The 12,224-nt window shown below is 33.6% G+C and overlaps 1 protein-coding gene across 2 annotated transcripts; it reads left to right on the top strand.

Moving 5' to 3' along the window:
* The first annotated feature begins 3,144 nt into the window (after positions 1–3,144).
* LOC110886229 (DExH-box ATP-dependent RNA helicase DExH10) lies at positions 3,145–11,715 on the top strand. Of its 2 annotated transcripts, none has more exons than XM_022134004.2 (17): positions 3,145–3,342; positions 4,151–5,201; positions 5,725–6,039; positions 6,412–6,516; positions 6,607–6,675; positions 7,524–7,691; positions 7,780–7,851; positions 8,270–8,386; positions 8,509–8,724; positions 8,815–8,973; positions 9,098–9,187; positions 9,316–9,408; positions 9,538–9,691; positions 9,774–9,922; positions 10,008–10,103; positions 10,760–10,852; positions 11,460–11,715. In XM_022134004.2, exons 2-17 carry the CDS (start codon positions 4,215–4,217, stop codon positions 11,568–11,570), a joined length of 2,994 nt encoding a protein of 997 aa, XP_021989696.1. In that variant the 5' UTR covers positions 3,145–3,342; positions 4,151–4,214; the 3' UTR covers positions 11,571–11,715. The 2 variants fall into 2 exon arrangements, with proteins under 2 accessions (XP_021989696.1, XP_035834619.1); XM_035978726.1 differs by having other exon boundaries at positions 3,181–3,331; positions 4,149–5,201.
* Positions 11,716–12,224: the final 509 nt, after the last annotated feature.

The raw sequence follows: 12,224 nt of genomic DNA, 5'->3' as shown, positions 1-12,224 counted from the left end.
CAAAAGTATGTGGTAGGCCCCTTTGTCGGTAAGTTCATGGATGTGAGGAAGGCATCTGGACGTGGCATGCTTGATGCCTCACAAATGACTTCTACTGGGCTCTTGGAAAAACAAAATGAACTCAGTGGAATAAATGTTTGTGGCCTAATGAACTTAAAAAATAATAACTATGGTATTGGATTGAAGACTTCACATGGAATGCCTACGTCTAAAGCCCAAGAAGCATTTAAACTCGACGCTAGAAGTCAGTTTGAAATCGCCCCTTTAATGGTCACTATATATGCTGTTCATTCTACTTTGAAATTCAAAATTTATTGGTTATAAATGGTCATGACATGGAAAATGAGGGCAAACATGTTAAGCTTAACTATCCGGGTGGAGCTAAACTATATGCACGAGCCAACTCAACATTGAATGAGACGCGGTCCATTCCATACGACCCAGGTGGTGCCAGACGAGGCGAGACGACTCGTGAAAAAAATTATTTGGATGGGTTGTGATAATAATAAATCAGAATCGGGTTGATTTTCCTTTTGATCCAGGTGGCTTTGATTCGAAGACAAAACTCGAGGACGAGTTTTTCTTCGAAGACGGGGAGTATGATGCAATATTATCTCATAATTTGAATTTTGATCTTTTTATTTAGTTGCCTATTTTGTAGGGATTTATATTTCCTAGTTTATCTCTTTTTTATTCATTATAAATTAGGTTCTAGGGTTTATGTTTTAGTTTAGTTTTTGATTGAATTTTAATAGAAAAGAACATTGTTCTTGAACCTATCCGTTCGTTATGAGACTTTGATTAACAAAGTGATATTGAGCCATTTAATTGCACGCGAAACTGCATCAGTTTTTTTAGCTTTTGTGATTGTTATGCAAATCAAATTATTTTTAATTTATATTTCAAATAATGTGTTTCTATATAAGTTACACAATGACAAAAAGAAAATGTATTAAAATATGAGTTTTCTAACCTACTAAAACAACTACAACTTTTCTTAGTTATATGTGTAAAAGATACAGGACAAAGATTACCCTACTTTGAAATTTAATCTTGAAATTGCCATTTGGTCTACTTATAAGCTTGTGCGGTATGGGGCGCCACCCCCACACCACCTCAGTTTTTTTAGGTACAATAGCCCCCCCCCCCCACCACCCGGGCCCTAGGCCATTCAGGGGTAACTATTATTGAAAAGTGAATAGCGAGCGTTGGTGGGGTTGTTCTTGTGGGCCATGGCTACAAGTAATAAAAAAATCAATTATTAAACACACAACTCTCTTAAGTTAAAACATATATTTAAACACGCACAACTCTCAACATTTCAACATAACTCTCTTAAAGTTTTTAAAGAGGAGAAAGCGGAATTATAGGAAGTGCTATATGACTCATGTGTAAAGCAAAATTCTCAAGTCATCTCAACGGGTTGAGAAATGGAATTCTAGGAAGTGTGATATAACTCATGTGTATAAGTAATGTTTCGTATGAGTCCTACGACAGTTAATCACTCCATATAAAATTAGTGATGTTGACGGTACACATCACAGACACATTATAAGGCATGTATCGTTTACACGACCCGTTGATATGGGACTGTTTCTGTTGATAATTTGATATAATTACAATTTGAAGATGGACGTATACTGACTTAACATGTTTTTTTTTTCGTCTTTCAATATGTTTTTGGTTTTTTTAACTTTTACACTTCACCATTTAGTATTTTTTTTAAGTATCGGTATGAATTCGGGTTTATTCTTTTTTTTTTTTGTTGGGTATTAGTCTTTTACTTTTTTTTACCTTTACCCCCTAACTTATAGCATTAACACTTACAACCTCTTAATTTTCTAAAGACTTTGTAATCGAGTTTTACGTGTCGGTATAAATTCAAGTTTATTTACGTTTCGATGTTATTTTTTTGGGAAGTGACTCGGGTCAAATATAAGATGTTTTCGTGCTTATTTTTATGTACTTTTCAACTGCTCTACGTTTTGACATAAATTTGTTCGAAAACGAGCGGGGGTCAAGTATAATATGATTACATTACATGGTATAAATTCGAGTTGCTTTATGTTTTAACACCGCCGTACCATTTTTTAACTTAAAAAATATTATTTTCTTATGTGCTTATTTTTATGTACATGTCGATATAAATTTAAGTTGGTTTACGTTCCGACGTAAATTTCTTTTGCAAATAAGTCGAGTTAAATATAATACGTTTTCGTGCTTATTTTTATGTACGTTTTGACGTAAGTTTTGTTCGAAAACGAGTCGGGTAAAAAATAATATGTTTCCATTAGACAGTACAAATTCGAGTTACTTTACGTTACGCCGCCGCCACAACGCGCAGGGAAATTTGTGGTTCAATTTCTTATATATATGTGTGTGTGTGTTTCTAACATTTACCCTTCAACATTTAGTATAGGCACTGACAACCCTTCAACTTTCTAAAACTTCATAATCATTTTTTACATGCTTATTTTTATGTACGTGTCGTCTTTGAAAACAGGTAGGGTCAAATATAATATGTTTTGTGTTTTTTTTTGTACGTTTTCAGTTGTTATACGTTTTGGCATAAATTTTGTTTTAAAATAAGTTGAGTCAAATATAATACGTTATAAATTCAACTTACTTTACGTTTCGATGCCACCGCAACGCGCGGTACCATTTTAACTTAAAAAACATAATTTTGTGCTTATTTTTATGTATGTGTCGGTTTAAGTTCAAGTTGGTGTTCGACGAAAATTTCTTTCGCAAATAAGTCAGGTCAAATATAACGTTTTTGTGCTTATTGTTATGTAAATCTTCAGTTAACTTTTGCTCAGAAACGATTTGAGTATTCATGGTACAAACTTGAGTTACTTTACATTTGGACGCGTGCGAGAAAATTTATTGGTTTGATATATAAACACATGGTTTTACGGTCTGTATGGTTTTACCGTTCACGGTTTAAGGGGCTGTTTGGCTAAGCTTATTGGAATGACTTATTTACTTATTTGCTTATTGAAAAGCAAATAAGTTATAATAGAATGACTTATTTACTTATTTCTCTAACTTTTCAAAAAGTAAATAAGCAAATAAGTCACTAAAATAAGCTTAGCCAAACAGCCCCTAAGTAGTATAACTTTAAACCCCTTAACTTTTTTTTTTGTGGTGCAATTGAAATTCACCATACGCGGCGCTTTCAAATAATTAGGTCAATTTTTCGTGCTTTTACACCCGTTTCGGCTTATTAATTCCTTCTATCCAAATCCAAGGGTTTTTGGAGGAGCAACAGCCTAAAATCATTGGGGTTTATCTAGCACTATTGATTTGACGATTGGAAAGCCATTATACACGGATTAGAAGGTAACATCTGTTCCATTCTATGCTCTTTGCTTTTATTTGTCCCTGTTCTGTTGCTTTTTTTGTATAGAAATTGTGCAATAACTGATAATTAGGGTTTACAAAGTTCAATAATCAGATAATTGCTTCATTTGTTTGAAAACGACGTCGTATGATTGCTCCTGCAATACATATAGGTAGACTTTAATTGATTTATTTAGAAAAAAAAATGAAAGGGAAGATGAATAATGGTATATAATTCATTTTTGTTATATAATATTATTATTAGCATAAGATATAGTTTTTCTTACAATATAGCCATTGTTCTGGGGAGATATACATAATACATATTAGGGGGAAACTCATTGAATAAGTTTTAACTAATATATATTTGAGCACAAGAAATTGAGCATCTGAATTCCATTTATATTATGTTTTTGAATCGTTTGTGATCATAGTTGTCAACAGCGGACGCTATTGTCGCTATAGCGAGCGTAGCGTATAGGTCATGTAGCCATAAATAGCGGGATTTCAGTTTATTTAATGAATTTTATTTTTTAAATATAAATAGCGATTAAATATAGCTATAAAATAGCTGGATTTGAAGTTTTTGTTAAATATACATCTAAAATAGCGTATATACCTGGGTATTTTGATATAATAATATAATATACATATAAAAATTTTTAATTTTTTTATCGCTATTTATCGCTATTCGCCATTAACAGCTATGTTTGTGATATAAACTTTGCGTCCTTACTTCAAGTATTGAAACCTTTGTTAAAAGTTTGTATTATGAGAATCTGACATATTCTTTTAACAACATTTTCAGTTAACCTTACAGAATTGTAACTCGTAGTCTTGTACCCTTGTGGGACTGCTATTACCCAAAAGAGATGGAGAATTCTTCAAGTGCTGAAAAACGGAAGCTACCACAAGAAAGCTCAGAGGTGGTGGATGCTGAAATCAAGAACCAAGAATCGGCATCAAAGAAGCAACGTGTGGTTGCAAGAACTTGTGTTCATGAGGTAGCTGTTCCAAACGGGTATATTTCCAGTAAAGACGAAACTATCCATGGGTCGTTATCAGATCCAGTTTATAATGGAAAGATGGCGAAAACCTACCCGTTTGTTCTCGACCCGTTTCAACAAATATCTGTGTCATGTTTGGAGCGTAAAGAATCAGTTTTAGTATCAGCACATACGTCAGCCGGGAAAACCGCTGTTGCAGAGTATGCAATTGCTATGGCTTTTAGAGACAAGCAGAGGGTCATCTACACATCTCCGTTAAAAGCTTTAAGCAATCAGAAATACCGAGAACTAAGTCAAGAGTTTTCTGATGTCGGGTTGATGACGGGTGATGTCACACTCTCTCCAAACGCAAGTTGCTTAGTTATGACAACTGAGATTCTTAGGGGAATGCTTTATCGAGGATCCGAGGTTTTGAAAGAAGTCGCATGGGTTATATTTGACGAGATTCATTACATGAAGGATCGTGAAAGAGGGGTAGTTTGGGAAGAAAGTATAATCTTTTTACCTCCGGCTATTAAGATGGTTTTTCTTTCTGCAACAATGTCAAATGCTACCGAATTTGCTGAATGGATATGCAATATACATAAACAACCGTGTCATGTGGTGTATACTGATTTTAGACCGACACCTTTGCAGCATTATGTGTTTCCCATGGGTGGATCGGGATTGTATCTTGTAGTCGATGAAAATGAGCAGTTTAGAGAGGATAATTTCTTGAAATTGCAAGACACTTTCACTAAGCAGAAGCAAATTGGCGGAAATCTAAGTGGAAACAATAAGTCGAGTGGGAGAATCGCGAAAGCTGGAAATGCTTCTGGTGGTGGTGGATCTGATATTTACAAAATTGTCAAGGTGTTTATCTTTTAAATTATAGTCCACTTTGATAAAGAACTTGCGATTCAGTAACTGTCTCGCTTTTTTTTTTTTTTTTTTTTGAAAAATTAGAGATGGCAAGATGGACGGGTTGGGTAACTGGTCAGTATGGGCCATGTCAGGTTGGTTGACCCCTGAACACTTATTGTTGTTCATTTTAAAGAAAAAGGATTAATGTGTTAATCATGATAAAAAATGACATTATCACCAATTTACCATAAAAATCTGAAAATGTTTAGGAAGTTGTATTGCATTTGGAACTAGACTTTCCGAGACTTTTAAACCCTTTGACCCTTTTACTTAAAATCTTGTTAAACCTGTTTGAGAATTGAGATAAAACAGAATTTGAATTGGCCCATAACCTATTTTTAAGTGAAAGGTTGAAATTGTCAATTTTATTAAAAACGATAAAAAATGTTCTAATAACTCTTGAGCTCTCAACTTTTTTGTCATGGTTTTCCTTTATTGATTATAATTAGTTTATTACTTATTTATGTTTCAGATGATAATGGAAAGAAAATTCCAACCTGTTATAATCTTCAGCTTTAGCAGAAGAGAATGCGAGCAACATGCAATGGCAATGACCAAACTTGATTTCAATAGCCCAGAAGAAAAAGAAGTGGTGGAGCAGGTTTTCAAAAACGCTATATTATGCCTGAGTGAAGAAGATAGAAACCTCCCGGCAATTGAGTTAATGTTGCCATTATTGCAACGGGGCATTGCTGTTCATCATTCTGGCCTTCTTCCTATTATCAAAGAACTTGTAGAACTTTTATTTCAAGAAGGCCTTGTAAAAGCACTTTTTGCAACAGAAACAGTAAGATTTCCTTCTTTTTGCAAGTCTTTTTCTTCATTAGGAATGCACTTTTTAAAGCTTAGGGCTAGATCTGTAACAAAAAAACGACAGTCAATAGGTTAGGTAATGTTCAAAGGGGTTAGTTTACTGTATTTGTCAAAGCAAGCCGGGTCTGGTTGTTCTACAGAATTTTATACATGATTATTGTGTTAAATTTTACTTCTAAAAGTATTTAATTCTTTTGTTAAATCATAAATGCATTTGACCCTTAATAGATAAAGATCTACCCATTATAAGTAAATGGTTCAAACTTGCTAGCTTTACTTATTGTTTTTTTCATTCATCTTTATTTTAGATTATATTAATATCCTTCATTGCTAAATTGTATGGCAGTTTGCTATGGGGTTGAACATGCCTGCAAAAACGGTTGTTTTTACTAGTGTTAGGAAATGGGATGGTGATAGCCATCGGTATGTAGGATCTGGAGAGTACATTCAGGTGAGTATCATAACTTTTTTTTTATATAATAACGTGAAGTTTGTGTTGCCACAAGTTTATAATTGTGTTTCCGTGTAATATTACTTGTAGATGAGTGGGAGAGCTGGACGTCGTGGCAAAGATGAACGTGGTATTTGTATCATAATGATTGATGAACAGGTGACATAATGTTTCACTAAGTAGTTAATGCGGTAAAATATAGGATATCGGTCAAGGACCGATATTTGAGATATCGGTTATCGCGGTGGGATATCGGTAATTTTAATATGATGCTAAATTTATATATGTAGCAATTTAACACTAACAATTGTAACAAGTAAGAACTGACTAAGACTTAAAACACTAACATTTAACAGTAACAACTAACAATTAAGATTAAAACACTAATAGCAGCAATAAGAAGAAAACTGAATGGTAGAAATAAGAAGAATGGTACTGAATTGGTGATTTATCGATCAAATATCGGTCCTATATCGGTCAAATATCGGATAATATCGCTGATATTATCCATACCGATATTTTGACCTACTTTGTACCGCTATCTCGGCAGGGGACCGATAACCCATATATCACCGATATGTCAAGATATTAACTACATAGATGTTTCATAATATTTATGTGTTAACGTTTTTTTTGTATTAATTTGGATTAAATCTGTGAAGTGGCTAATTGACATTTGAATTCATCATATTTCTATGTTACAAATCACTTACTCCTATCCCACTCTCCCATGAAATTCATGAATTTTTGAATTATTAGTGTTGAAATTCTTGACTTCAGTGATTTTTTTGAGTATCGATTGAAAAATTATGATTGTATATATTTTTGTTACATTGCAAAAGTATACTATGATAAAAAATGATTATTATATCCCAAATCTAGTTATTTGACTTTAATTTCACACAAAAGGAAGCCATGACAAATCGGCTTTTTCTGTTGAATTATTAATATCTGGCGCATATAGTATCTGAATGAAATAATAGTAACATGTATTTATATATTTTCAGATGGAGATGAATACTCTCAAGGACATGGTGCTAGGGAAACCAGCGCCACTAGTCAGTACTTTCAGGCTGAGTTACTACTCAATATTAAACTTAATGAGACGGGCCGAGGGCCAATTTACAGCAGAACATGTTATAAAAAATTCTTTTCACCAGTTTCAGTATGAAAAGGTTTCTTCTAACCTAACTTACCACCACTTCTTTTATAAAAGTCAATAAATTGTAGTTTCTAATAAATGTCTTTGCACTCGTATTTCAGACCTTACCTGATATTGGGAAAAAGGTTGCCAAGCTAGAAGATGAAGTAGCTAAGCTCGATGCTTCTGGAGAGGTAACCGTAAAATTGATTGAAATTAATCTTTTAGGCTCTTAAATCAGAGCCGTCCCCGGAAACTCTTGAAAAAATTAAGGCCTCGGGCGACGAAAAGAATTGGGCCCAAAATTATGGTTAAAGGTAAATGAATTACAAATATAAAAACTTAGTTACGGAGCAAAGACTCGAACTTGAGACCTTCACATTATTTTGAGATGGTTTTTGGCACTACACCACCAATACTTTTTTTGCATAATAAACGGATAAATATACTAAATATATAATTTAGTAAATATATACAAGCTTATAAACACTTTTCGGGCCTTTTGAAATTTTGGGCCTCAGGCATCGGCACGGGTTTGCCGGGCCCAGAACCGGCCCTGTCTTAAATCTCAATGCATAATGAGTTTATTTGTTTTCTTTTGTTATCATTTAGGCTGATGTTGCTGAATATCATAAGCTTAAACTTGAAATCACCGAACTAGAGAAGAAGATGATGACAGAACTAACAAAACCCGAAAGAGCTCTATTATTTCTTCTACCTGGTAGACTGGTATGTTGTGTGATCATTTATACTATATATATTATGTTGGTAGATTGTTATATCTTTCACTCTCTGTTTCTTGATTGGTTAGAGGTCAATTTTACTAATATTTGCAAGCGGATTTAACGCAGGTTAAGGTTAGAGAAGGTGGAACAGACTGGGGGTGGGGAGTGGTGGTTAATGTGGTTAAAAAACCACCGCCACAACAAGGCTCGTTACCCGCTACATCACGTGGTAGTAGCTATATAGTAGACACTTTGCTTCATTGTTCTATTAGTTCAAGCGAAAGTGGTTCTCGCCCTAAACCATGCCCACCGCGTTATGGTGAAAAGGGTGAAATGCATGTGGTGAGTCCCTTTGACCATGTTGACCGACTTTTGAAACGTATGATCTAATGTAACCTGTTTTGACCATGTTGACTTAACTTTGGTTTTCAGGTTCCTGTTCAGTTACCTTTGATATCAGCATTGAGCAAGCTTAGAATAACAATTCCTACCGATCTTCGTCCATTGGAAGCACGCCAGAATATATTATTGGCAGTTCAAGAGCTTGAAAAGAGGTTTCCACAAGGTCTTCCAAAACTGAATCCCGTTAAGGTAAATGTTTGATAAAAATTAATACTGAATTACTGATTTAATATTTCATTATGAGATTTTTTTTTTTTTTCGTTTAGTTTCTGTTTAAAAGTGATTAATATTTGGCACATGATTTGTTTGTCAGGATATGGGCATCGAAGAACCTGAATTTGTCGACCTGGTAAATCAGATCGAGAAACTCGAACAGCAGTTGCTTTCTCATCCGTTAAACAAGGTTGGGAACAAGTCACATTTTTTTTTTAAAAAGAAATATAATACTGCTTCATACTTTAACAGAAGAAGCATATTTAGTTAATTTTCCGTTTTTTTTTTTTCAAATCAAATATGATTTGTTTATTTCAGTCTCAAGATGAAAACCAGATCGAATGTTTCAAGAGGAAAGCAGAAGCAAATCATGAGATTCAACAATTGAAGACAAAAATGCGCGATTCACAGGTAACTATACGACACTGAATAATGTACGATTGTACATTCTATGCATGATTTCTTTACTCTTTTAAGTTTATATCATATTGCTTAGATAAGTTTTATCTGTTTACATTAAAAAAACTAATTTTGTAACAGCTTCAAAAATTTCGCGATGAGCTTAAAAACCGATCACGGGTTTTAAAGAAACTTGGACATATTGATTCTGAAGGGATAGTGCAAGTGAAGGGTCGGGCAGCATGCTTAATTGACACAGGAGATGAACTCTTAGTAACTGAATTAATGTTTAATGGTAATAACACAACGTAGTTTACCATATAGTGATTAAATTTGGCTGTATAATATGATTTCTAATATTGTTATTGGTACATCAGGTACCTTTAATGACCTGGATCATCATCAAATTGCGGCACTCGCAAGTTGCTTTATTCCAGGAGACAAATCAAGTGAACAAATACATCTAAGATCGGAACTTGCGAAACCACTACAGCAGCTTCAAGATAGTGCACGAAGGATAGCGGAGGTGAGTTGACATCATTGCCCTATAGCTTAAGAGTTATTGTATAAACATAAAAATATTTATAACTTATAACAATTTTTATATGCAGATACAACATGAATGCAAATTGGAAGTTAATGTGGATGAGTACGTGGAAGCAGTAGTTAGACCATTCTTGATGGATGTTATATATTGTTGGTCAAAAGTAAGTTCCTCTTAATCCATGTAATTAATAGCTTCGTTTTTATTCGGTTATATCATATCAATAATAAGCTAGTTCTTTAAATTGTATGATTAAGGAGGTTTTAAGCTTTAAAAACACACTTTGGGGAACATACATTTCGTGCGCGTTTAATCTAGATGGTCGTTTTATACTTAATTTGTGAGAGATGGAACATAACTTAAATTGACCTATTTATAGGTAAATCCGTAAATGTGCGATTTTTGTGGAAAAGTTTACTAAAAAATAATATTGTTCGATTGTTTTTTTTTTCATAATTGGTTAATTTTAGCGATCCAGATGAAACAGTTACGAAACTTGGTTACTATTAGTGAATTTGAATCAAATTCAATGGTTTTTAGTAAACATTCTAACTGAAAAAGTAATTGAATAGAGTTTCGTAAGTGTTGCATTTAGGTCCTACCTCAGCTCGACCAATTATGAAAAAAAATTCCAATAATGAAACAATATATTTAACTTGGGTGGTTTTAGCGGTCATATTTATTTGACTCGACTTAACTGGAACATGTGTAGAAATTTACTATTTAATGAAGTTGATACGGTTAATTAACTCTAAATAGGACTTAATATGATTTCTCTTGCATCCGGTATTAAACAATGACTGCTTTATTTTTTTCTAGGGAGCATCTTTTTCAGAAGTTATACAAATGACTGATATCTTTGAGGGGAGTATCATAAGACTCGCTAGAAGGCTTGATGAGTTTCTAAATCAGGCAAGTTGATCAATACTTAAAAATCTTGGTATTTTTGTTGTTAAATACTTAAACCTTAAATATTTTCTAGAAGTAAATAGTCTCTATTTGAGCTCAAGCTTCAAAGCGTAGAACTACGGTTTATAAACAGTTAGTTTGTATTTTTTCTTTTAGAATCCAACATATTAAAGTCACATATACATATAGAAGCATTTTTTTGAGTCCCAGGTGTACTATTTTTGTTTTAGTCTAGCCAGGTTAAACCGACACTTTTAGTCCAAATATTTAAGAAACTTATAAACATTTAGCGTATAAAAAACAATCACAACAAGTGTATTATTTCAATCATAATCTTATTTTCAAAGTAAAATGATTTACGACTTTTTATCTTTTAAAAAGTACACTTTGGTGAACAAGGTCTTTTTTAGCTAATTTTTGAAGTTATAGTCTAACTAAGTCAACAATGTTGATTCATCAACTATAATAGTTACATGCTTGATCTAGGTTTTATCTTTTAAACTTACATTCTAGACGACTTTCAACCACCAATTTGACCCGTTCATGTCTTTAGCTTATTTTAAAAAAGTGTCGAACTAAGTCAACAATGTTTATTTGTCAACTATAACAGTTACGTGCTGCTGCTCATGCTGTTGGAGAAGCGGGCTTAGAGGAAAAGTTTGGTGCAGCCAGTGAAAGCCTACGCCGAGGTATTATGTTTGCAAATTCTTTGTATTTGTGATCAAGTTATTTAAGATTTTATCTTTCAATTGTATTTTTGGTTTAACATGATAAGCAACACACACCACATAAAATTAGGTGGTGTCGGATTCCGTTAATTTATAGCAACATGGTTTGCTTTTTACCACAGTATCTGTTTTCATTTCTGTTTGGGTTATGTTGTAATTGGCACTTGTATCTCTAATATTTGTAGATTTTCTTTTTGTTACGCCCTTTGCACGTATGATATTATAGTCAACTGCGCGGATGAAGCGTGAAATGAAAAAAATGTACGCGGATTAACTTCTACACCTTTGAATTTTACGAATATATAGAACAAAGTTAATTCTATCAGTGGGGTTTAATAAGTAGACAAATATATACGATATTTCATCTGTTTAAATGTTTAACCAGAAAAAAAGGCAGAAATAGGACTCCATTTGTCCTACAAACTGCTTTCATTTGGACCATGATTCTCATAATCGGACACGGCCTTATGGTTGGACAGAGAGCCGACTACATATTCCTTTTGGTTTAGACGTTTGAACCGGCTTCATTTGAATCACTTGGACGGGTTAAAACTTGGTTTTAAAAAGTGAGAGGCACACACAAGCGACGGGGTAATGCAAAAGCGGTTGGTTTTTTGTACCTGAGACGCAATGTGATTATATAGTTT

The sequence above is a fragment of the Helianthus annuus genome, chromosome 10, assembly GCF_002127325.2.
Source record: "Helianthus annuus cultivar XRQ/B chromosome 10, HanXRQr2.0-SUNRISE, whole genome shotgun sequence".
NCBI lineage: Eukaryota > Viridiplantae > Streptophyta > Magnoliopsida > Asterales > Asteraceae > Helianthus > Helianthus annuus.
This window is presented reverse-complemented; position numbering and strand designations above follow the sequence as displayed.